This window comes from Corythoichthys intestinalis, chromosome 17 (genome assembly GCF_030265065.1).
Source record: "Corythoichthys intestinalis isolate RoL2023-P3 chromosome 17, ASM3026506v1, whole genome shotgun sequence".
Classification (NCBI taxonomy): domain Eukaryota; kingdom Metazoa; phylum Chordata; class Actinopteri; order Syngnathiformes; family Syngnathidae; genus Corythoichthys; species Corythoichthys intestinalis.
In genome coordinates, this window is record NC_080411.1 from 33,936,395 (window position 1) to 33,963,839 (window position 27,445).

The window sequence follows — 27,445 nt, forward strand, 5'->3', positions numbered from 1 at the left end:
CTGTTTATCAAAAACACTAACCCACTTAAGACTTGCAACTTTGTTTCTTGTGCCGATTTGATGGGCCAAACATACGTTGCTTTATGTTTGCGAAGCATGCGCACTATGCACGGTTAGCAGTCGCAAGTGACAAAAATAATAATTTCATAAAAACCTGCGATTTAAAGGCTGCACGGTTTTGAAACTCAGCTTTAGCCTTCAAATAAAAAAACGAAAGAACAGAATAAGAGTTCATATAGCACACATGGAACAAATAAAAAGGAATTAACTCGCTGGCTGGCGTTAACGGTGACATTTCGTGCTAAACGAACTTTTTAATAAAGTCTATGAAATAGTTTTTCGTTTAATCATTTTAAACAAAACACATTCATGTGATGTTGCGCAATCAGTTTTATTCAGTAGAGAGAAACAAAAAAATAAAATAAAAATCAAAGCCAGAAAATGTTTACTTGCATCTTCTTAAACATAAAAACTGATTGGTTGAGACACTTAATCATTCCAAACTAATAATAAATAGAATATATCCTCTCTTTTAGTCATTCTTTGTATTAAATCTCTGCTTGTTATTAACCGCCTCCCACAGCACATCCCGCACGTACACGCCCAACCACATAAATATACAATATCATACACACTTACAGTATTTACACTCCACCAGACTTTTATGATAATTTTCTTCCTCTCAGTCCCATCTTTCAATACAAAGTAACAGCATAAAAAAAATACCACCCTACTTTATGAATAAATAGCAAGAATTTCCAAACGTTTCGGGGCCACTTATAAATTCAATGCTCTAGTATCAATCAATTTTTGAAAAACTGCTGATAAAGCAAATCTACAGCTTTGACAGTTATTAATTTTGAGCTGTTGACAAATGGCCTCATGGGAGCACAGTGTTAATCATTTTAGCTCCTGAAAAAAGTAACTATCATCCATGTTTATGTGAAGAGAAAATCAATTTTCACATCTTTTTTATAGATGCTCGAAAGAAACCCAACTTACAAGGGTCTGCTGCTAGCGTCTGAAAACAGGGGCGTCACTGGCACGTGGTCTGTAGCTAACCCAATTTGTAACCCATATTCAACCATGGTCCATGACCCCGTGCCCCTGGCGGAAGGTGGCGGAATATGGTAGCAGAAGCTAGTGGAAGATAGTAGTAGCGGAAGCTAGCACCAGAACCTAGCAAAAGCTCAAGGCTGGGAGATTAAAATTACATTTATGTAACATCTATCTATGTGTGTTATCATTGGCGCTTTGTTGTCATATGTTTTAGGAGCATCATTAGCACTTTGTTATGAGGTGTGGCCAGACACGCCCAGTCTTACAAGCCGCTGAAAGATACACTTACTGGTAGATGTTGCTAGTGTCCCATCATTTCTGAACATGACTGGAGTTCAGATTCTCCCTATAGTTGGGCAATGAGACCATGGTGGTGTGTTTGGAAGTGAAGTAACAAATGAAGCGATGAGGAACAAGAAAGTGAAGCAGCTGGAACGCAAGGAATGAGGAAGAATTTGCATGGCTGCCCAATACAATATGAGCAATACACTTGATGAAGAACACAGTTTTGGCAAATTTTGCAAGAAAGTTTTAGTCACTGACTCTTCCATCAATCATACTTATTTCCTTCAAAAATGGACACCTCAGCCAGAGGCGTCATCGGGTCCGTCGTCGTCAAGCTTTGTACAAACCGCTTTAGTGCAATTAACTCATTGGCTATCATTGACGGCGATAGACGTCCAATCATGAGGCTCTTTTCATCTTTAAATGAGCGTATCACTGGTAATGTCCAATCCATTTAAACTAGGAGTTATGGCATTGAATGAATGAACATTAATTTACTGGCACCCTCCCAGTTCAAATGGATTGGAGGTCTACTTGTGATAAACTCATTGATACAAGGATGAGTGAATGTCCATCATAGTCAATGACGCTGAAAGAGTTAACTAATTTCTCATCAACTCTACATACTTCTACAACTCCAGTTTTTTAAAGTAGTACATTCAAACCTGATGCGTCGCAAGTAATGAGACACGTGGCCCTTATTGCGCTTCGGCCGTTTTCTACGCTGTTCGATTGATGTCCAAGCGGCGCCGAGGGCATCACACGACCAGGATCTTCACCTCGTCCCGCTCGTCAGGGCGGTAGAAGAAGGGGACGCACGGGTTGTCAGCCATGAAGGGGGGAGCCCGCGGCGGGTTGCGGATCTCTTGCAGCAGCTGCATGATCTGTCGTGCCGTGCCATCTGACTCTGGCAACGCCGGAGGTGAAGGCTCGGAATCAGTGGGGGGACGGGCTCCAGGTGCGGGAGCCTCCTGATGGGCGATGGGCTCGGAAAGGGGGATGATCTCCATTGCTTCTAGGGCGCAGATTGAGAAATCAATTGGCCTATGTATAAAAGTTAAATTTTTTGTTGGTTGAGTATGGTGTTGCATAGGCATGTCACGATAACAATTTTTTTTAGGCGAATTTTTTTTTAGGTTTGTATTTTGTTTTCTGCCAACTAGGGCCCATCAAAAGGGTTCATTTAATCCAAAATGAGTGTCAAAGTTGACTGATTTTCATATATTAGAGTCCTTTGGCAGCAGTGCAGTACAGCACGTCACATTGTCCATATTGGTGGTCTTCTGTGTCATATTGTTTACTTTTGGGCTTTTGTTTGAGTGCCAGCTACATACCCACTTAGTTAAAAAATATAAGACATTGCAATAATTTTGCATTGCACAAAAAACAAACATTTCGTAAGAACAAATGTTTGCATAAAACCAACATTTGCCCCGAGTGAGCAAACATTTGGGTGCATTTGACTAGAGGGGGAAAGCTGAAGTTTGCCACAGATAACTGCCCTAAAATGTTAATCATCGAGCCTCTATGTCATCATGAGAAAAAGACTGAAATAACATTCCTCTGCCACACTCACCAAGTCCGCTGCAGTCTTCGGCTTGTGCTTGGCGGTCCTCGCCGGCGGGAAGAAGGTCAGGATCAGAGGAGGCGGCGCTGCCTACGGCGCCAGCGTACCTACTGTACCAGTCATTCCGCTCGGCCACCAGCCTCATGACGAGGTCCTGCAGTTCTTCTAGTTTAGCCTGGCGGACAGGAAGCAGTTTAGGACAGATGGTTGTCATTGAGGAGACATTGTCGACGCCTACCTTCATCTCCTCTTTGTCCTGAGCCAGCATGCTGATGTACTGCTCCTTCTCTTGGTGTTTCTGCTTCATGATGGCCCTCTGGCTCTGGTACAGCGCAATGTACTCTCCTGAAAAATAAAAGCATTCATCGCCTTGGATCTTTTCGTGTCTCACTTGAGCAGTGAAAAAGATCACTCCCTCACCAATTGTGTCCGTTTCGCCGGACAGCTGGATGCAACGATGCTCCAGCTCTTCCACGCGCTCCTTCAGGTCGACCTTTTCCTGCATGAGCGACGTGAACCGCTGCTGGAGCTTCTCCATCGCTGTCTGTAAAGCCTGATGAACTTCCAGCGGTACGCTGCCCCCTTCTGGACACAGTGAGTCATTCGCAAGTTTGATAAATGCTAAACTGACTTGTAGCATGTAGAGCTAAATATAGTACTGTATGTGATACCTATGGATGTAATTGCTATTTTGATATCACTACGTTGCCATCACAGTAAATCGGTACATTTTTTTAAAACAAAGATAAAATTTAACAAATCTGTTTTCAACTCACTTGCTGCCATTGACAGCAATAGATAACTCATATATCTGAATAAAGTCTATTCGTTGCTATTCTCTCACTTCAAATGGATTGGATTTTTACAAGTGATTAACTAATTTCTTTTCAAAACAGAAGAATGGCTGGACACCATCATCTATGGTATCAGAAGAATTTCTCTCACCTGAATGTTGGTGATGGTGTTCACAGTGACTATGTTGGCCCTGAGTATCTTCATGCTCATGGTGGTGGTCATGGTGGTGGTCATGATGGTGATCATGGTGATGATCATGGTGGTGCTCGTCGTGCCGGAGGCTGAGTGCAACAGCGGCCTGGTGTTTCGCAGCCGCATGGAGTCGGCGCTCCTCCTTCAATTGCCTCCAGGCCTCATCCCGCTCCGCCTCCAATCGAGTCAACGTGGAACGGATGAACTCTTCCTGTGGGGGCAGCACAATTAGTCATTTAGGTTAGATGGTAGAAAATGAAATGGTTACTTGCCAGACCCTTTAAGGGCCACAAAAGTAATTAAATTCAACTGACTACATGCTTTCATGGATGACACCTGCCCTTATTAGTCTGTTAATGTTTTCAGTGCCATTGACGATGATATACTTCCAATCATGTGGCTCTTTTCATCCTTCTGCTGTGAATTTATATTAGTTTATCAACAGTAGGTCTATATGTCCTATCCATTTGAACTGAGAGCCCGCCCATTTGATTAGCTTTCCCATATTGGGTTTTCAAATAATAAGAAAATAATTCTCACCATTTCTTTCTCACTCTCAAAGTCTTGCGGGATGACAATGGAGGAGGACTCTGTCATATTCTGTTGAAGCAACTGATTCTCCACTCCATCTCCTGAGAATCATTTATACAGAAACCACATGTTGTATCTGATATGTAGTATTGTATGTTAGTTGTCAGTGGTATTAATCCAACACCAGGGCATTTTGACAATGGCAGTAAGATTTCGGAGACCAACCTTCATCTCTAGTAGTCATGGCAAGATCTGAACTGTTGAGCAGCTCTCTCACCTCAGCCTTTAACTGCTTGTTATCTTTTACCAAATGATTCATGTGCTCCTAAAAGTGGAAACAAGTAACAGTTGTTTGACGATTTCACAGGGTACAAAGTGGCAGGTGCACGTGCCCGTACCTGTGCTCGCTTCAATTCGTTTTGGCTGACTTCCAGCCGAGCACGGCCCTGGGATTCGTCATGCTGCAGTCGGTCCATGAGCTGGCTCTGTGTGAAATACTGCTGATGGAGCTGCTCCCTCTCGGAGGCCAGCGCCTGGTATGCGGCGCTGTACTGCTGCAGGTGGGCTGCCACCTGGTCCCTCTGCTCAGCTAGCCCTTGAGCTTCCTTATATTTCTCTTCCAGCTTGGCGTAGGTAAGACAAAATCATAATTAGGGTTGGGAAAATGTATTTATTCTCACTAAGTTTATTAAGACAAAAGAGTGAAAGCTTAAAAAAAAAATCAATAAAAGGTAACCCTTTCTAGGGCACTCATTGGCTGGCATTGATGGCGCTTGACGTCCAATACATTTTGACAAAAAAAAAAAAAAAAAAAAAAATATATATATATATATATAAATTTATATATACAGTGGGGAGAACAAGTATTTGATACACAGTCAATGGGAAAACCCATTGGCAGTGTATCAAATACTTGTTCTCCCCACTGTATATATATATGTATAAATATATACGTATAGAATGATTAATAAAAAACTACACTTAAAATCTGTCTTTTCTTTCCCCCATTTGTGTTATCAGCCCCCAAACACAAGGTAATAACTTAACCAAGAAACCATTCACATGGAATTATCGTATAACTGCTTGCTAGATTTTTTGATGGGCAAAACACAACAAAAACGTAATAATTATTTTTAAATTATCGCCCAATTAAAAAAAAAAAGTAATTTATTTGTATTTTATTTCATTATTATTATATTTTTTATTTAGTTTAAAATTTATAACATGAATTTATCACCCAGACCTTGTCATAACCAACACTGTGACAAAAAGAAGTGATTCTTAAACATTTGTCGCAGCACATTTATGTGCAGTGACGTCATCCAATTTCACAAATTTGGTGAGAGTGGTACTGTATTTTTTTTAATGTTCATCATAAATAATTCATCTTACTCCATTTGTAATTCGTTTCACACAGGTGGGGAAAGACTGAGAACACCAAACCTGCTCTTTGACATTGTGCAGCTGCTCTTGAAGCTCTCCCATCCTACGCGCCAGCTCTTTTTTAACATGTTGCTCTGACTGAATGGCGTTGGTCAGCTCCATGTTCTCATTTGTCTGCAGAGAAGAACCAAAGATTTCAGATTAAAACTTTTAAAGGGCAATGACTTTTTTGTAATAAAAAACTATTATTATTATTGATGATTAATATTATTACTAGGGGTGTCAAACGATTAAAATTTTTTAATCGAGTTAATTACAGCTTAAAAATTAATTAATCGTAATTAATCCCAATTTAAACCATCTATAAAATATGCCATATTTTTCTGTAAATTATTGTTGGAAAGATAAAACACAAAGCGGATATATACATACAACATACTGTACATAAGTACTGTACTTGTTTATTGAAACAATAAATCCACAAATGGCATTATTACCATTCTTTCTGTTAAAGTGATCCACGGATAGAAAGACTTGTAGTTTTTAAAAGACAAATGTTATAGTTACAAGTTATAGTAATTTTATATTAAAACCCCTCTTCATGTTTTCGTTTTAATAAAATTTGTAACATTTTCAATCAAAAGTAGAGTTAATATAATAATAAGAAGAATAAAAATAACAATAATAAGAATAGAGTGACCAAAGTCTGAGTAAGTTTTACGTGTATTTTGCATAGCTAATTTTATATGGAATGCCAGTTCATTTTGCATTGTTGTTTAACTGTGAGAATAGGGCCTCATTACTATAGACTGAAGTGCTTTTCTTTTTGTGAACATTATTTTTTTTTTTGAGATAGGAATATTATTTTTTTTGGGCTTTCACTAAACGATACTTATGTTTGTCATGAAGGAGAAGCTTATGCCAATAAACGGCGCGGTCCAAGGAACGCCTGTTTCCACTCGCCTTTATAAAATACATATCTCTGTACATATCTTACCCAAAATACAACAAGAGACACATAATTGCCACTAAAAGAAAGAAAGCTTACCGAAATATAGGTGGAGCACAAATAGCAATTTGCATTGCATTGTGCATACAGCATAAACATCTCACAAATACTAATTCTCCCACGTTTAGAAGAAATAACATTAGTATGGAACGGCGCTGCCCCCAAGCGGCCGGTGGCATTCTCTTCACTCTTAATGTCCATAAACGGCCTAATTTTAATCTGTTTAAGGCAATGTGCGAGCTGGTCATTCAGTGCATCCGTTAATTGCGTCAAATATTTTAACGTGATTAATTAAAAAAATTAATTAACGCCCGTTAACGCGATAATTTTGACAGCCCTAATTATTACATATCTGTCCTAGAACAGGGCGGTAAACCAAAAATTTACCGGCACCGAAATTCTTCACGATGACCGACGTAATTTTGACCATGACGGTAAATTCCGTAATTTAATAAAACAAGAAAATACAGTCTTTTCATCCCGCTTTGACTCTGTGTTGTTGGGCAATGTTCATTCCCCTTTAAGAAAGCAGAAAGTGTGCTTACGTATGGAGTCACGTGGTTATCAGGAAGCCAAACAAACGAGAGCCCTGTGGCTAACGCTAGCGGCTAACGCTACAAGCAAACGTGATGAGTGTGGCTTAAGGGAGGTTCGCCAAACTTTCACCCGATATTAAATAGACTCTTGGCGGCATCCAGACAGGCTTTCACCCGCTGTCCTCCCTTGTTCTCACGATTTCCAAAGAGGATGCTTTCAATGCTTTCTACTAGTAGCCAAGCCACAGGCTAATGCTAGTGGCTAACGCTACAAATAAACGTGATGAGTCGGATAGCGGCTCTAACCTTGGCGAAACAGCTGAACTTAATGAGTGGATTGGGCACGGACTGCATCTAGCAATTAGTATGTCACGTTATTGTGTATCTCTGTCTATGTGTGATTTCTGATGGCTGGTGTGATAGAAAAGCATTCAGCATAAAGTACAATCCAACAATGAAAATTTTAAAATGACTGTTTAATGGCCCCAGCTATTTTTCTGTATGTGCTTAATTCTGTGTCATTAGATCAATGCAGCTTTATTGTGTGTGTGTCTGTGTGGGGGTTCATTTGTGCCTGCATGTATTAAAAATGCACTGGGGAAAAAAAAAAAACTGAAACCTTGAAGTAAACACTTGTGTTAAGTAAATATGTCACAGCAGCCATTAACAATAAGTTGTCTTTTTGAAGTGTACTGTTCAAGCTGTAAGTTATTTGTATTACAATGACATGTTTGCACAGGCATATTGATTTTGACAATGTACATTGTTCAAGCCATACAAGCTGTTATAAATGTTCATACTTGAATTCTTATTGTTTACAATAAATTTTGTATACTTAATGTTTAGACTGCATGTACGATTATTAAACATATTAAATTGAAAGCTGGTAAATAAATTTAAAAAACGGTTAATCTGTATTTCATGCATTGATTCAGATTTTCAAATTAAATAACAGTTCGCTTGGGCGAATTTATCGTCATTTATCGTTATCGGGTTAAATCTGCTCGATTTACTGCGATACGTGCTTAAGGCCATATCGCCCAGCCCTAATCCGTACAGATGAAAACTATTTTTCTAATAACAGTAATTTTTTTATTACGGCTCGAAATCAATCAATCAATCAATCTTGACCATGCCTCCACATAAGCGGACATCAAATTTCATGTACACATGTGGACGGCTGGTCTCAATATCTCATTATTGTTAATTATTAATAATTATATTTTATATCATACCAAAATAATAAATTTATTTTTTAAGATTTAAAAAAAAAACTTTCTTGCTGTTTGTCCCCCTTGTTTAATTAAAAAAAAAAAAAAAAAAATTAAAGATTTTTTTCATAAAAAGAGAATAACTACTGTTAATGCATTGCCTGCCATTTACAACAATAAACGTTCAAATTCATTTTTAGAGAGGGGTGAACGAACTGGATTGAACGTGTAGCACCGTCAATGACAGCCACTGAGTTCAATAAGTGCTCTATAAAGCGTTAAAAAAATTTTCAATGCTAAAATTAGGATTAAAAATTGATCAATCAGATAATCAGATGAGATGGGCTTCCCTTCAAATTCATGATTTAAAGAAAATAAAAATCACCAGTTGAACAAAGCCGTTCTGCAGCTCAGCAAGCTGGTCCTTCAACGTTCGGTTCTGCGTTAGAGCGCGACTGATGGTCGCTTTGTCCGATTGAACATCTTCTAGCATGCGACGACGGTCCTCAGCCTCCTGGGCCTGACTATGCGCCTGCTGCTCCAGATCCAACAGACGTGACTCTTGCTCCGAGCATAGTCGACTCAGCTGCTCATTGTCGCACAGCTACAAGAAGAAATTGCAGTCTTAAAACTTAAAAATTTCGGGGAGACAATTGCGACATACTTGGGACTGATACTGCGCTTCAAGGGAATCTTTTTCCTGTTCCAGAGTTTTGAGTGCTTCCTGTAAAGCTAATTCATTCTCTGACGGGCCTGAGGACAGAGCTTCTGCAGCACTCTGATTTTCTCTCTCTTGGGACAGTAAAGCTAAAAAAGAAGAAACAGATTTATATGCTGTGCTGTTGAATCCTATGGATATTGGCCCAAACTCTTACATGCCATTGTTAGGTCTGGCGATAAATGTATTCTATGAATTATTGAGTCTTTTGTTTTTATTCAATTTTTTTGCTAAAAAGATAGAAGTTACTTTTGTTCAATGTTTAATATTTTTGAATCTCTTTCAAACAGAAGTGATTATTTTAGGTAATAATAAAAAAACAAAACAAAACAAAAAAAACAAACAAAAACAAAAATAACCCTATAAAGACCTGGCGTCCACATATTCATTACACAAGTATGGACTACAAAACACAAAAAGTCACACCAGGTCTCAGTTATTTATTTAATTATTTTTAATTCTTATTAATCGTATTTTTTTACATATTGCATTATGAATAAATGAAAGAAGTAATCCAACTCAAAACAATAAAATTCTTAAGTTTAAAATTTAAAGTTTTTTTCTGTAAACTTCATAGTATTTAACTCGCTGCCTGCCATTGACAACGATAGACATCCAATTCATTTAAACAGAGGACTGGCTGTACTGTGAACGCTCATGTTTCAATGCCATTGAAAACATGAACAAAAGTTCATTCACCGCTCTTAGTCCAAATGGATTGGACGTCAACCAGTTCAATGAGCGCTCTAGAAAGGGTAAATTATTAGTATTATTAGGGTTGTTCCGATCATGTTTTTTCGCTCCTGATCAGATCCCGATCGTTTTAGTTTGAGTATCTGCCGATCCCGATATTTCCCGATCAGATTGCTCCCGATTCAATTCCAATCATTCCCGATAATTTTTCCCGATCATATACATTTTGGCAATGCATTAAGAAAAAAATGAATAAAACTGGGACGAATATATACATTCAACATACAGTACATAAGTACTGTATTTGTTTATTATGACAATAAATCCTCAAGATGGTATTTAAAATATTAACATTCTTTCTGTGAGAGGGATCCACGGATAGAAAGACTTGTGACTTTGTATATTGTGACTAAATATTGCCATCTAGTGTATTTGTTGAGCTTTCAGTAAATGATACTGTCCATGCCCAAATGCATGATGGGAAGTGGAACCATGACTGTGCGTAGTGCTACCAATTGATATATCTTCTCTGCGTTGGGAAAGAACAAAAAGTGTTAAGAAAAAGATCAATTGATACCTTGCTTCCTCACATTGCTTCCCATGATATTTCTAATCATAGGGAGAGGAATTGTAAGGCTTTGGCCAATTAAAAAAAGGCTTCAAAGGCTGCCAAAATTCACTCTACTCATTTTACGGTGCCGTTTATCTCTCTATATAGGTAAAACGGCGCCATTACAGATTGAGCGCGACAATGCATGAGTGGGTCGTGCAGTGCATGCATTAATTGCGTTAAATATTTTAACGTGATACATTTTTAAAAAAATTAATTACCGCCGTTATCGGGATAAATTTGATAACCCTACCTTAAGCCTAAACTAAAGACTCTGGATGAGTGTAACATATTATGTCTGTAACGTTAAATACAATTAGAAAACGATTTAATTAAAGAAAATATATATATATATTAAAAAAAGGCATGGCCGATATATTTTTGCCGATTCCAATACTAATTATTATTTCTTTTTTTGTTAACTTTTCGGTCTATTGCTTTTATTATGTTCCTAAAATAGTCAGTGCTGGAAAACAATTGGGGCAAAAAACATCAAAATTTTGGCCACATAGCCAATGTAAAACATTTAACTATAAACATTATGAGCTTACCTGCAGCATTTCTTAGCTCTGAGATTGTAGCTTCAAGTTGTTGGACTTTTTCAATGTTTCTGTCCCTCTCCTCTGCAACCAGTGACACCTTCAAGATAGACAAGGGCATGATACATTATAGTCATTTGTACCGCAATCCCCCAGAGGTGTGATTTGGTGTTTAATAGTTAGCATAACAGTGGGTTCTATTTTTCATCCAATGTTTGCTGCAAATCTCAAAGACTTTTTAAAATATTTTTTGCGCAGTCCAATGCAATTCAATTCTCAATTTGTGTGCTGACTTTATGCAATAATATGAGCCATTAGTAGACCATTTGCAGTGCGTTGCTGCCACCTGTTGGTCAGAATAATTCGCTGCATCTATTATTTTGTCACACTTGGATCATAAACTCATTCACTTTCACAATGTGATGTCTAGCGGTAGCATTGAAACTCGTGAATGCTTTCTGTTACGTTTCTGCCTCGGAAATATACTGTATGTCTGTAAGTATTTTATGTTTGTAATAACATATGGATGGGCAGTGTATGTATACCTAGGTGGTGAAGGGTCACATGTACAAAACTTATTAAGTTGGTGTGTTGTAGAGGCCAGCCAATGGCTAGCAGCTCAAGCAAGTTGTGCTATCTGTATAATAGTTGTCTATATAATTGTATTGTACAGTTTGGTGTATATTAAGTGTTGAATATGTGCATGTTTTTTGTGTTGTAGTTTCACAATATTAAAGTGAGTATCCTCACATAAAAGCAAGAAAAGACCAAGCCTTGTGGTTTATGGAGGTGCATTCAATGTTAGCTGGCTGTCGGGCAGGGCACAAAGGAAATGCACTGTTTTGGGCAGTACAATTTGTGTATTGTCAAAGTCAATAAGTCAACATTCAGTCATTTGCTGTCAGCCCTCCCACTTTAAATGGATTGTAGTCCATATCTGTCAATGGCAGCCAATGAGCTAAATATATGGATCCTGTAACAGACTATTTGGGTGTCTACTGTACAATAATTATTAATCCCTGTGGTACATTCAATGACATTAATCACATCTGCGTTAGGTCTCTGCATGGATTACTTGTGTTAGCAGCTGCTCCGTTTTGTCCTTCCAAACGCGGCCTCCCTCCTGGATCTGCTCTGCGTAGCAGTCTCTCTCTGTCTTTAGCTGAGCAACCGACTCCATCAGCTACAGCATAAACAACAGGTGAAAAGTCAAATTCATCGCAAACGAAAATTGGCAAGTCATACTAAAGTTATTACAGCTGTCAAGACCAACAATCTATTTTGCACCCAGTACCTGGTGGTTGTGCACTTCCATCTGCTGCTTTTCCTCCAGCAGCAACTGGATCTGTTGACTGGAACTACTGGGATCCGACTGGGTAGAGCACTGGGCCAAAAAAGAAAGAAACCCAGCAATGCATATGTATGTATTACAAATAGATATGACCACGATCACTTGTATATCCAAAAACTGACTTGCTGCAACATGAGGTCAGCAATCTCAAGTCTCTTGCGGAGATCCTCCACCTCCAGCCTTAACGATGTTGTCTCTTGTGCTCTCTGCCGTAGCTGCTCTGAAAGCTCCGAGCTCTGCTGTTTGGACTCATCGTTTAAATTACTGAAAAAAAAAAAAAAAAAAAAAAAAAAGATTGTGTGCAGCTTTTAAATCTATTCTGTGGTCTTTTATGATGGATACACCGGAAAAAAAAAGTAGATTAAAAACAACAACAAAAACTATACCTCCTGAGAAATTATAACACACAAGGTGACTTACTTTTGTCTAAATAACTCTAGTCTCATGGCATCTCTCTCTTTTTCTAAGTCTTTGTTGTGCTGAGGAGAAAAGGAAAAACAATGATTTATAAAATGTTTCAAAATGTTAACTTTGAACTGTCATCGAACAATGGTATTGATTACTTTCTCTGTCTTAACTACCTTTTCAAACTGTTTCTGTTGTGTCGATACAGATGACAGCGTTCTCTCCAGCTCTGACACTCTCTGCTTTGTTGTCTGCAGTCGACTATTCAACTCCTCTGCTTCCACTAAAAACAAAAGAAATTTTAAGTTAACGCACCCACAGCTACGGCTAGTGTATTATCATTAAAAAAAAAAACAACAACATTGAAACACACGCACCTGCTTTCTGGCGGGCAGCCTGTTGTGTGTATTGTAATGCGGTCTGTAGCTCTGATTTTTCCGACACCAGTATTCCAATGGTTTGAATGTGAACCTTGGGAGATTAGATGCAGTATAGCATATTGTCTTATGTCCCTAATTCAGTCAGTTTTTACAATACAACAGTTAAAGCTAGTCCTGTATGATATGGGGAACAACTATGGCTAACTTGAGTGGAGAGAAGGCCATCTTGAGGCGAATTGATGGTACTACTATTGCATGTGGAATCACATAATTTTAGCAACTCAGCACAAATTGGACACAGTCTGCTGGCCAAAATGTGCATTGCAGGAAACTGTCTATTTATGGTGATAATGACGATAGACATTAAATGTCAATAGAAAGTTTTATATCATTTTAGTGATAACTGTTGTGTTAACTGCTCGTTAACACTTAATTTCTAATCAGCAAATCACATGGCGGCAACTCAGTGCATTTAGGCATTTAGACATGGTTTAAGACAATCTCCTGCAGTTCAAACCGAGCATCAGTATGGGGAAGAAAGGTGATTTGAGTGACTTTGAACGTGACATGGTTGTTGGTGCCAGAAGGGCTGGTCTGAGTATTTCAGAAATTGCTGATCTCCTGGGATTTTCACGCACAACCATCTCTAGGGTTTACAGAGAATGGTCCGAAAAAGAAAAAATATCCAGTGAGCGGCAGTTCTGTGGGCGGAAATGCCTTGTTGATGCTAGAGGTCAGAGGAGAATGGCCAGACTGGTTCGAGCTGATAGAAAGGCAACAGTGACTCAAATAACCACCCGTTACAACCAAGGTAGGCAGAAGAGCATATCTGAACGCACAGTATGTCGAACTCTGAGGCAGATGGGCTACAGCAGCAGAAGACCACGCCGGGTGCCACGCCTTTCAGCTAAGAACAGGAAACTGAGGCTACAATTTGCAAAAGCTCATCGAAATTGGGCAACTGAAGATTGGAAAAACGTTGCGTGGTCTGATGAGTCTCGAATTCGGCTGTGACATTCGGATGGTAGGGTCAGAATTTGGCGTAAACAACATGAAAGCATAGATCCATCATGCCTTGTATCAACGGTTCAGGCTGGTGGTGGTGGTGTAATGGTATGGGGAATATTTTCTTGGCACTCTTTGGGCCCCTTGGTACCAATTGAGCATCGTTGGAACGCCACAGCCTACCTGAGTATTGTTGCTGACCATGTCCATCCCTTCATGACCACAATGTACCCAACTTCTCATGGCTACTTTCAGCAACATAATGTGCCATGTCATAAAGCTGGAATCATCTCACACTGGTTGCTTGAACATGACAATGAGTTCACTGTACTCAAATGGCCTCCACAGTCACCAGATCTCAATCCAATAGAGCATCTTTGGGATGTGGTGGAACGGGAGATGGATGTGCAGCTGACAAATCTGCACCAACTGTGTGATGCCATCATGTCAATATGGACCAAACTCTCTGAGGAATGCTTCCAGCACTTTGTTGAATCTATGCCATGAAGAATTGAGGCAGTTCTGAAGGCAAAAGGGGATCCAACCCGTTACTAGCAAGGTGTACCTAATAAAGTGGCCGGTGAGTGTATATACACATACTTATCGTACAGCAGTAGTTAAGAGCATAGACTATACAAAGTACTGTACTTCAAGGTAATGCTAGTCACCAGTAAATGCAGTACCAGTTACATGCAGAATTCAATCTACAGCCTGAAGATCACTACAAGCTATCAATTAACTTATTGACTGCCACTGACGGTGACAGATGTCCAAACCATTTGAACTGGGAGGGTAGCAAAGAATGAATGTGCCCTCCCATTTCAAATGGATTGGACATTTACTCGTGAGACACTAAGGCTAAGGTCTTGATGCACAAATCTGATTTTTTCGTGTTTCTCCGACTCGATTGAGGCATTAAATTGACGGTCTGAGAGGTCAAGTCGCAGAGAAGTAGACCATTTCAAATCCGATCTAGGTCACTTTCGTATTTGGTTTTATATCCGATTTGGGCCCCATTTTTCAAAATGTGGCAGAGGTCTGAACTCTCAAATCTCCCGTATCGGAATTCATGCAGCAATTACATCAGCAAAGAATGACAGAGTCAGGGAGGAAGGCAGCGATGGAGATGTGCATTACTGTTAGCGCCTGGCTTGAGCTTAGCTTTTAGACAGGAGTTTTATCAATACATGTAAACTGTGAATATAAGAGTAAACAAGGATTATTTATGTCTGTTATTTTTGTGGTCTTTTTGGAAATCAAAATATGGTCGCCGTGGAAAAACAGAGCTAGCATGTGTAGTCGTTTGTTTTGATACTTTTGCGCATGCGGGTCAGTTTGCTCAGCGTGTCTTGGATGTGATTTAGTGCACATGTGTAATACTTGAACGGGCTCAATGGATAAAGGCAGTCTAAATGGGCACGCCACAAAAAACAGATAAGATTAAAAAATCGGAAGAGCGCAATAAGACCTGCGGTATAAACCTAGCTTAATTCAATTACGCTCTTTCAAATTCCCAGATATTTGACACAAAGTTTGAATTCACAGTAAAGAGTATGACAATATACCTGTAATTGTTCCCGCATGGCTCCCTGCTCTTTGGAAAACTTTTGCTCAAATTCCTTTCGCTCCTGAATGAACAGAAATGCCAATTACATCAATGCACAAAAGAGATGAGCCTCGGGGAAAAAAAAAGATGAACAAAGGGGGGAAAACAACCTTTTGCAGCTGATCGTTGAGCTCCTGAGATTGCTGTGCCTGAGAAGAGATAGAACACAATCTATTGTTGAATAGTGATACAATTCCATCCCCAAATGTTGCCCTTTATAGGGCAAATGATTTTTTTTTGGGAATTTAAAAAAAAAAAAAAAGTTGTTATTAATTAATGCATTTTCTGGAGAAATTGTGTGAGTATGAGTTCATGCTAGTCGGTTAACTCCCATAGATCAGTGAATCTTGATTTTGGCGACTTCCAGTTTCTAACTTTTTGTTGATTTTGGGTAATTTCCTGGTAATTTCCTAATGAAATCATAAATCAGGTCACTTCCTGTGGATCTGGGGCCATTTCTAGGTCACCTTCTGTTGATATCGGCTCATTCACAGATATCATATATAGAACTAAAGTCAGCCTCGGTGGCATTAGTAAGGTTTGTCCATCTTAAAGCAGAAAGATAGGCAATTTAACATGGCATTGAAACATGAGCATTCACGCTACGGCCAGTCCTCCCAGTTAGAATGGATAGAATGTCTATCCCTGTCAATGGCAGGAAATTAGTTCAATTTCATTGTATTTTACTGAGTGCTCTAAAAAGGGGTCAACCATAAAACTCATGTCAAAATGTCAAATGTGTTGGTTAAATTTGTCAACTTTATAATTACTAGTGTTTTGGATATTTTCTTCACTATCTGGCTATTACCATTCACATGAATCGATTCAGTAGCTATCAAAGAACATTGGAGGGAAAATTGCATGACATGCAAGGGTAACCATTTAAAGAAAGGATACTTGGGCAACGTGCTAAAATGGTAACAGGCAATGCATCTCGTGCACTGTGGCATTCAGAGACTGACATACAGCTTCTTACCAGCTGATCAAGCTTGGTATTGAGCTGAGAGTTTGTTAAGTTGCTGGACTCCAGGGCAGCAGACAGCTCCTGGTTCCGACTCTATCATGTGCACATGCATTCGGGAAATGGGGGAATAGAAAAAGATGTGTTTGGCACAAGACAAAAAGGACATAACAAAGAAGGACAAATATTTGTAAATTATTAAACATGAGGGCAAACAACAGTGTCTTCAAGTATAGTGAAAAAAATCATGAGCAGTGGAGTGTGAGGAGTAAAATGAGCAGTTGGTCATACATCCAATTCTCTCTCGCCGACAGGTGAGGCACTGTCGCCATTCACGTGTACAGCTGATGACTAAAATCACAAAAATAATTAACACATTAGAAAAAAAAACATGCATTTTATCAGATATGTATTTGAGGATGCGGCAACACACTTCAGAGACCAGGCCGTTGAGTTGCTGCGAGAGCTGTCGCAGACTCTCTGTGGAAGACAGTTGTCTGCAGAATAACAAACATACATTTACATAACTGTTCCCTACCTAAACTGTTTGATAACTCATTGGCTACCATTGACGGTGATAGACATCCACATCCATTTGAATTGGGAATGTTCAAACGGATTGGACATCTACTAGTGAACTCATTTCAATTGACAGCAGAAGGATGAAGGGACGTCAATCACCATCAATGGCATTGAATGAGTTAAACAAGTAAAGGTAGACCCCGGGTTACAACGTAAGCAATTTATGTGATTTTGACTTTATGACGCTTGAGTCTCGTCTGCAATTTTGTCACCAGTTGTTTTGTTTTGTTTAGTCAAGTAAACAGTACAGAGTTCCCGTTGCCATTGTCAGGATCCTCTCCTTCCCCAGCAGCGTCGCCGCCGTCCTGCAGTTCCTGTCGGCCGGGAGATCTAACTTGTTTTCATGTTGGTGCTGCTGCTTCTCCCCCGGCGCCGACTCCTCTTAGGAGTCCCAATCTGGCTTTTTGAGTTTGGACGGTGGGCTCGCTGAAGACCTGAGCGGCGATGATATCCTCCCCCCTCTCTCGCCTCCCTATTCTAAAGAGCCCTTTTCTCTTGGCAAGCAGACTCACTCGTGAGTACAGCCCAAAAAGTCATTGACTATAACGGCATTTAACACAGTCCACCTCAAAGTATCTTATTTTTTACTATATTTTATGAATATAACATATAATACATGTTTTTGGACATTTATGGTATTTAGGGGTACTTAAAGGGTTCATTCCGACTTACACGGAAATTCGGGTTACATCGCCAGCCTAGGAACGGAAATTGTAACCCGGGGACTACCTGTACGCTCTTGACATAATACTCCATTATGTACTTTATTCACAGGTCCCTAAGGTTGAGTGGAATAAGCCAACTTACCGATTTTCCTCCGTTAAACTTTCATTCCCATTGGTGTCAGGGTAGTCCTGTAAAAAAAAGACAGAAATTGATCAAATCTAAAAAAAACAACAGTAAGACTTGCGTGATGAATTTATGTTATGAAGCCGAAACATAAATCTAGCAAAAGGTTATTCAATACATGATTATATGAGAAATATGTTGTTTTCCCTTGTGAAGTTATTTTTTACTTTTTGTATTTGGGGGATGACAACTCAAAATGGAGTGGGGGTGGAATGGTAGGTTAGGGCAAGTGACTATTTTTGGTTAACTTTAAAAGACAACCCTGTAAAGACCTGGCATCCAAATACGTGGACATCACATGAATTGCACAATATCTGTTATTTTTACATTTGTTACAGCATTTTCTTGTAAATTATACATAAATATATTTATTATTAATCATTAATGTTATATATTTTAATGACTAAATAAAGTAATAATCATATTAATTATTTTAAAACTTGAAATAAAATTTAAATGAATAAAAACATTAACATACTCTAGTTATGGCCCTCAATAACGCTCTAAATTTGCGATACGACCTAAAAATAAAAGGTACTGAAAAATTCTGCCCTTTAAGCCAAAATTTGATTTCCAATTTTTTCTCCCCAGCTACTTTTTTAGGAAGGCGATACAAATGGAAAAAAAGCTAAAAAGGTTTAACCTGTGCTAGTACATTCATTGAACGCACTAGGTGCCATTGAAGGCACTAGATGTCCAATCCATTTTGCCATATTGCCGTCAATGTCAGCCGACGAGTTAAAATCAATCCATTCTCATAATAATGCTGATGTACAATTTCACTCAGGGATGAGTTAGCATGGTTGAGACACACCTGCAGCATGTCAGTTTGGTGGCTGGCATTCTGGAGGTTAGTAGTAGTATTAGTGCTAGTAGAGTTAGACAGAGGTGAGTGCCGGTCGAGCTCGTTCGTTAGCGGTGGGCCCGAAGAACCGATGCTTTCCATGTCAGCTATGGCCTGGGGTGGCAGGTACACAAAAGAAAACAGAATAGAAAAGCAACATAGAGGCATTTACACATTTATGCACACAGACATAATGCCATTCATATAATGTACAACAATGAGACTATTAGAGAGACATGCTCGCATGCCCTGGGCTCTCTTCATAATATCATTGATTGAAACTACAGTTTTAGATGTTGTATATGACAATATATATCGCCAAAATGATATAAAACTTTCTATTGATATTTGCATGTCTATCGTAATTATAATCAAAATTAGACCCGCTCCTGCAATGCACATTTTTGGCCAGCAGATGGCCAATTTTCACCAACTTGCTACAGTGACGATATCCACATGCCACAGCAGTACCACCAATCAGCTTAAAGATGTCTCTCTATCTCCACACAAGATTGAACAAATTATCTTCCTGCCAACAGTAGATTAGTAATGCATGCAAGACAATTGAAAATAGCAACAAATAGCAAATCCACATCAGTTATTAATGATATTATGCTAATTCAATATACAGCAGTCTCAAAGGACAAAACCACTTGTCACAAGTATTAGCAGATACAGAAATTATATATCTTTACACTTGAGTAGAGCTGTCCCGAGTAGTCGAAATCATCGATGAAATAATATAAAATAAATGTGTCGACGAGCACAACATCCCGTCGACGGTTAACGAAGGGTTAAACAAAATATATGCGTGGAAAGTTGAGAATATCGGATGCTCGGTATGCAAGCGAGGTACACATGACAACTTCCCTTGGTAATTGTTTTTTTCTAATCACATTACAAGAAGTATACAAAACAAATGTTAATCCTTTGTTAGCTATTGAAGACATTTCTTTTAATCAGATAGAGAAAATCCATACTCTTATTCAATCAAGAAAAACATTTAAATATACCAGGAGGTGTTTTACTATCACCTACATTATAATTTGCCTATCACCATGTAGGGGTGGGCGATATGGCCTTAAACATGTATCACGATAAATGGAGCAGATTTATCTCGATAACGATAAATGACGATAAAGTCGTCCAAGCGGACTGTTATATAATTTGAAAATCTGAATCAATGCATGAAATACAGATTAACAGTTTCTTGTTGATTTAGTTACCAGCATTCAATTTGATATATTTAACAAATGTACATGCAGTCTAGACATTAGGTTTATACAAATGAATTGTAAACAATAAGAATTCAAGTATGAGCATTTATAACAGAGTGTATGGCTTGAACAATGTACATTGTCAAAATCGATATGCCTGTGCAAACATGTCATTGTAACACAAATGACTTGCAGCTCGAACAGTACACTTCAAAAAGACAATTTATTGTTAATGGCTGCTGTGACATAATTATTCAATACAAGTGTTTACTTTATGGTTTCAGGGTCCCCCCCCCCCAGTGCATTTTTTAATAAATGCACACATACATGAACCCCCAAACAGACAGACAGACACACATTAAAGCTATATTGATCTTCTGCAAATGAAACACTTAAGATTTTATGATAGCAATAATGACACAGAATTAAACACATACAGAAAAATAGCTGGGGCCATTTGTGCTTTATGCTGAATGCTTTACCATCACAAAAGCTATCAGAGAAATCACACACAGTCAGATACAAAATAACGCGACATAGTAATTGCTAGATGCAGTCCATGCCCAATCCACTCATTAAATTCAGCCGTTTCGACAAGGTTAGAGCCGCTATCCGACTCCATCACGTTCATTTGTAGCGTTAGCCGCTAGCGGCCGCTAGCGTTAGCGGCTAGCGTTAGCCTGTGGCCTGGCTACCGGTAGAAAGCACTGAAAGCACCATCTCCGGAAATTGTGAGAACAAGGGAGGACAGCTGGTGAAAGCCCGTCTGGATGCCACCAAGAGTCTATTAAATGTCGGGTGAAAGTTTGGCGAACCTCCCTTAAGCCACACTCCATCACGTTTTGCTTGTAGCATTAGCTGCTAGCGTTAGCTTACCGGGCTTCTGTTTGATTGGCTTCCTGATGATCACGTGACTCCCTACCTAAGTACATTCACTGCTTTCTTAAAGGGGAATGAGCATAGACGAACAACACAGAGTCAAAGCGGGATGAAAAGACTATTTTCTTGTTTTATTAATTTACCGAATTTACCGACATGGTCAAAATTACGTCGGTCATCGTGAAGAATTTCGGTGACGGTAAATTTTCGGTTTACCGCCCAGCTCTATCACCATGCCATGTTATTCAGATCAATGTTACCCCAATAATAGTGTCACCGTGTTGTGTATCTGTGGGTGATGGTGGATCTATGACTCCGGTTTATCCATGCTAAGGCTAGTGCACCTGCCAATACCCCATTGAACATGGCTAACTCTTGAGTTAAAACTACGAAATTCACATTCATTCGAAAGGCAAACCGTGCAGAAATACATTATTGCATCTAACACATTTTAATTGGAGAAATTGGCAACTTACTTTGAAATGTTAAGCAGGTCCACTGCCTTCGCATGACCCATAAACTGCGACCCAAAGTATCTGGATGAGACTTGTTCGCCGATCCAATACCTCACATGCTGGTCCAACTGTTTGGACTTGATTGTCTTGTTGAGGCTTTCATCGAACATAACAACTAAGGCATCTGAGCAGTTCCTTACGTTAGCACACAGTACTGTGCGATTGCCTGCTGTTGTGATGCTGATGCTAATGATGCTAACAGCGCGCACGCACGAGGTGCACTATGATTTGTAGTGCAGTGCATCGTAAAAATTCTACGCGTCATCTTCGTTATGGATTAAAAAAAAACAAAAAAACTTTGTCACGGATATAATTTAGGTTGCACTGAGATGTTCTTCAAAATTAAAACCACGGTGAAAAAATTCCAGACTTACGACAGCTAATTTAATACTTTTAATACCTTTAATAATGGAAAACTAAATTCAATGCTTTTTTAATACTTTTAATAACCCGCGGGTACCCTGAATAAAGAATTTATGTCTTCCAAAATGTTTTTTGTGAATTATTAGGTGTAAACAAAAATTCCGTTGCTAAATTAGTTTAAAAAAATAAAAAATAATGATTAGTCGACTAATGGTAAAAATAGTCGGCTGACTAATCAGGAGAAAATTGTTTGTGACAGCCCTACACTTGAGCAAAACCTTGCTACTGTGCTGTTTCTGTTTACCCTGGATAGTTTTAGGTTGCAGCACTACTTGATAAATTTAACAATTTTGGCAGGTCAGTTTAATGTCAATTCAAAAATAATGTGAGTGTGGGAAAAGCTGTGATAATTGTTGTATCATTTATCCCAACATAAAAATGTATTATATTGTGGCATATCGATTTCGTCATACAGAACGGGCCATATTGTGATAGATTTTTTTTCCATATCGCACAGCACTACTTGAAATGCCCCATTTCTTCAAGACTTCAATCTAAGCACATGCTCTTCATGCCCCGTGACGACAAACTTAAGAGCCTTCATTAAAGACTGCAGTCAGGATGAAGCACTTCAATTCAAACATAAATAACACATGAAGAGGACTGGGAAGAGCAAGACAGATGTTAAGAAAGCATAAAAAAGTGGAACAGACACAAGGATAGATGTAGCGCTCACCTGACTTTTGCCATACGCAGGCAGGACTACTCCATTGCTTTGACTAAGTGCTTTGAGAATATTGTCAAACTAAAGACATGAGGGAGACATGGAATGAAAGAGGGAAATCTTTAGAAGAGAATGACAAACAAGAGCATAGAAAGCAGACATTTTTAGGATTTCTGATAGAAAGTTGGCTGGGAAAGAGTAAAAGATAGGATGTTTAAGAAGAACAGGCAAAGACTGAGTTTATACCATTCTGAATATTCCTTTTGGAAATATTAGAAATAGTCTGTTGCTGATAGACCATGCTTACATTGTCTGGAGAGTTTCTGTCACTCGACGGTGCATCATACTTGGGTTCCTTCACTTTCCTTTTCTTCTTGGCTCCTGAGCCGCCTAAAACTCCTCCTCCAACTCCGCCTTTTTCTTCTCCAATATTGGTTGGAGAGCTCTTCTGCTGGAACTCCTTGAGCTGAACCAGACACAAAACAGTTTATCAGTAGTCGAAGCCCAAGCCTTTTGAACTGGGAGGGGGCAGTGAATGAACCCTTATACTTCAAATGGAATTAACATTCATTATTTTTTATGCAAAGTTATTTGTTCATTCATCTTCCATTCCACCTATCCCCGACCAGTCACGCACACACATGCATATTTAGGGACAAATTGGAGTGTTCAATCAGCCTACCAAGGATGCTTTTGGCATGTGGGAGGAAACCGGAGTACCTGCAGAAAACCCAAGCAGGCACTGGGAGAACATGCAAACTCCACACAGCAAGGCCAGAGCCCGGATTTAACCCTTGATCTCAGAGCTGTGAAGTGAACTTGCTAACTACTCACAATGCTGCCCTATGAATGCTAGCATTTATCTAAAATAAAATATTTCAACGTAATTTCTATGCAACGTTACTTGTGCTGCACAAATGATTTGCAAAAAATGATTTGTGATTTTTCCGCGCTTCGCTGAAACCACTACTGTACTCATAACTTTTATATGGCAGCAATGTTGGAATATCTTTCTTCAAATTGGGGGCAAAAAAAGACACTTGGTTGTACTTTTGTTCCCTTCTTAATTTCAAAGGTATTTGATTGGGACTCTGTAGAGCCAGACCCAAAATCCGGTGACTCGGCCTCACATGCAAAAATATGTGATTAAGGCATCCCTAATTACAATGTTTGCAGGTGTTAATACAAGCAAAGAAATTTTGTAGCACCATTGACAAATTCCCTTAGCAATAGTAAAATCCATCCCTTTTATAGAAAGAAAGACTAGAAGCTCCAGGTATGCAAGCAAGAATGCACCCAACCCTGTCTGAAACATTTTACTTCCTACTCATTAGATAACACTAGGCATTATACCTCTCAGTCACTGCCTGACAGTCTTTGTTTATAGTTTTTAGTTTAACTTGTAGCTAAAAACGCTTTAATTAAAAAAACAACAACAACAAAAAAAGTTTTTAGTTTAGCCTGTAGCTAAAACATTTCTTTAAGTTTGTCATAGAGGGTCTAAATAGCAGTACAACACCACAGGAAATTCTGGGAAACACTGCCATTAAAAACTGATGTTTTCCATCTAGAATCCAGTGTGAACTGTCACTTTAGGACAGGTAACATCTCACAAATTCACAATAACATTTTAGCCTAATGTATGACGTGTGATTTCAAAAGGTACCTCTGCACCTTTTTCAAATTCATTGGCTGCCACTGACGCCTAATATTGAGAAACTCATTTAAATTCACAGCAGAATGATTTAAAAAAAAAAAAAAAAAAAAAAAAAAAAAGAGCCCCATAATTGGACGTCTATCATCGTCAATGGCAGTGAACGAATGTTTATTAGCTGCCAACCTCCCATTACAAATAGACTGGACGTCTACTTGTGATACTCACTAAAAAGAGCCACATATTTGAACGTCAATCATCGTCCATGGGACTGAACACATTTAAACCATGTACACAACGCGGGGCAGGGAAGTGGGCTGTCAGCTGTCAAAACACTCCCCGTCATTCTATCCGTCTGACTAGAACTGACGACAAATCAAGAAACAATAAGCGTCCCTAAAAACAAAATAGCGACACGCTTGCACTTGTAAACTGCTCCCTATTCATTGGTTAGCTTTTTTGCTAACATAACTTAGCCAAGTTAGCACGTCCCGCTTCGACGGAATGCATGTTTTCACTTTGTCAGCAATTAAGCGAGTCAAACGCCTTAAAAAATAAGTAATTGACGATTCAAATAGTGCTAGTTAGTAAAAATGTCACTTAGTGATGAAAAATGTGTCTAGAATTGCGAAAACTTTGCTGTTAATAGCAAAGGCCGCAATGAAGCCCCGGGTTTTCCTATGCATGAATCCGGAGGAGGACCAACAGAGGTCGGACGACGAGTAATGACAAAACCATTGATGCGTTAATACAGTTGTCACAAAACAAAACGCACCAGGGTGACACAAGGACCAATACCCAAACTCAATTAGAATGTATTTTATTTTATTTTACCTTTTTCTTGGCTGCGGCGAGTTTTATTTGCCTGCTCTGGTCGGCCATCCTGCTGCTGTGGTAGTCAACGACCCGGACGAACCACGTCATCAGTTGCTGTCTGGTCAAAATCTCTAGAGGGCGCAGTTTCTAACTTTGTTTATTGAAGGGGGGTAAACTACCTCTGTATTAAAACATGTCGTTCCGCATTCTAAAGAGGAATTATTTTTTTCATTTACTTAATAACTTAAATAATCTGTCTATCGATCATATAAACTTTATCACTTGTAGACGTCCAACCCATTTTAGCTGCGAGGGTGGCAGCCAATGAACATTCGTTCACTACCTGTCAGCCCTTCCACTTCCAATGAAATGGACGCTACCTGATCAACGGTTGCCAATGAGTTAACATGGATGCTTGTTGAGGAACATTTTGCGAGTAACATGTTGTTTCTTCTTTTAAACAGTTACACCTCTTTAAAATGATATGACGATTCATAGCGAGAGCATATCGATAACCTATTGGGATACAAGGTATCCCGATGTATCACCATATACCTGTAGATATATTGCCACACCCTTAATCGCTACATACATGCATGCAAGCATGTATACATACGTACATGCTGTACTTACAATAGATACAGATTTTTTTAACGTCCAATCCAAGATGTTTTGCCTATACCTATCCGATATATTGGGTGCCGATTCAATCCCTATATTATTACTAATCCATTAAAAATAATTCAACTAGTAAATGACAAATTAAATTTTGTGTATTAAAGTAAACCCTACTCATAGTACGTCCTTGAGAAATGCTCTATTGACAAATATTACATGGTACTCCTTTACTTGTTTTGGTTTCTAAAAAGAAGTAGTCCCACACAAGCCTAGTAGTTTGATTTACAGCCGATGAAGAGCGTGTTGATGCTGAAAACACATATAAATATCTTGAACTTGGGACCAAACGGAAGTACTCAGAGTCAGAGAAAACCAACGCAAGCAAAAGGAATATGAAATTTAATAATCGGAATTTAGTAAAGCCGGAACAACAAACTCACAGCCTCCAAAGTATTAAGCGGATGTGTTAACTCCCACTCTTTCTTTTTTTGCAAATTGTTTTTTCATTTCATTTTCCCCACAGCATCCAATTCATTAATATTTCAAATTGGGAAATGGAATATCAAAAGCTGTGGAAAACAAAGACTCGTTCAAATATTGTTTGATCAACTCATCACCTGGCCACACTGTTAAATCGCTTGATGATTTTGAAGATTTGTCTACTCAGAAAAAAAAAGTCATGATAAACTCCTTCAATGTGTTAATTTTCAACCAGTGTGAAATTATATTTCTAAATGGTTTGGCTATGAGTTTTTTTTCCCATGCGTGAACATTTTAAGCTAGATAGGAAATGTCCTGTACTTCTGTGATATGACATCATTAACACATACAGCTCCCTGGACATGCCCACACTTTTTCATGCTACTTTGATGCCAATCAACATGAGGCACCATCATGTAGCAAATCCTTGGCACAGAGAACTTTGAGGTTCCTCAGTATTCTTTCTGCCTCAACAGGCTTTTTTTCATATTAAATATATATTTAAGTATATATAAATTAGCATAAGATAAATACTACAAGTAAATGCACACCAAACCTGGAAGAAAATTGAGGAAAACATTCAGTAACCAAAATCTTGTTAAAAACACAACATATTCAGAAACTGAATTAAAGTATATTACTAATACATTTAATTAACTTCACATTATAGTTTTGTCACAATATTTTAACAATATCAGTTACGGTAAAGTACCCAAACTATATAGTGTATTCACCTTGACCCAGCTTTAATTGTAATAAAGTATAGTACCTCTTTTGGTGCCATTGAAGATAACAGGCATCCATCCAATCATGTGTCTCATTTAATCCTTCTGCTGTGAATGTAATGTGTTATCACTAGTAGACATCCAATCTATTTGAACTGGGAGGCTGGCAGCAAATGAACGTTTACTGATTCATGCCGGCCTTTCGAGTTCAAATGGAATGGACGTCTCACACTGTCAATGGCAGCCAAGGAGATGAAAAAATAAAATGTGTCCACTTTCTGGTTGAGATTCACCTTCACACTAATTAGTTTTGTCACAAGTGGACGTCAAATTCATTTGAACT

General features: G+C 38.8%; 1 protein-coding gene across 6 annotated transcripts; it reads right to left on the minus strand.

Moving 5' to 3' along the window:
- Positions 1-372: 372 nt before the first annotated feature.
- On the minus strand, positions 373-27,303 carry golga2 (golgin A2). 6 transcript variants are annotated; one of them, XM_057818496.1, is made up of 28 exons: positions 27,147-27,303; positions 23,117-23,275; positions 22,822-22,890; positions 19,082-19,225; positions 18,226-18,272; positions 17,270-17,333; positions 17,128-17,187; positions 16,852-16,932; positions 15,986-16,024; positions 15,835-15,897; positions 13,262-13,355; positions 13,061-13,167; positions 12,900-12,958; positions 12,602-12,743; positions 12,423-12,512; positions 12,204-12,311; positions 11,141-11,228; positions 9,233-9,375; positions 8,954-9,172; positions 5,873-5,986; positions 4,828-5,052; positions 4,655-4,754; positions 4,439-4,530; positions 3,857-4,109; positions 3,332-3,496; positions 3,150-3,256; positions 2,921-3,086; positions 373-2,359 (listed from the first exon to the last, which is right to left on the minus strand). In XM_057818496.1, exons 1-28 carry the CDS (start codon positions 27,159-27,161, stop codon positions 2,103-2,105), a joined length of 3,270 nt encoding a protein of 1,089 aa, XP_057674479.1. In that variant the 5' UTR covers positions 27,162-27,303; the 3' UTR covers positions 373-2,102. The 6 variants fall into 6 exon arrangements, with proteins under 6 accessions (XP_057674479.1, XP_057674477.1, XP_057674476.1 ...); XM_057818494.1 differs by lacking the exon at positions 27,147-27,303 and adding an exon at positions 25,298-25,445 and having other exon boundaries at positions 373-2,356; XM_057818493.1 differs by lacking the exon at positions 27,147-27,303 and adding an exon at positions 25,298-25,445.
- Positions 27,304-27,445: the final 142 nt, after the last annotated feature.

Bases quoted from the DNA above. Each gene is read 5' to 3' on its own strand.
- golga2 (XM_057818493.1), bottom strand. From the start codon at position 25,387: ATGACGTGGTTCGTCCGGGTCGTTGACTACCACAGCAGCAGGATGGCC. The intron at 19,226-22,821 runs GTGAGCGCTACA...CTGCCACCCCAG, and splicing joins CTGCGTATGGCAAAAGTCAG to GCCATAGCTGACATGGAAAG. The intron at 17,334-18,225 runs GTAAGTTGGCTT...GTTATTCTGCAG, and splicing joins AGTTTAACGGAGGAAAATCG to ACAACTGTCTTCCACAGAGA.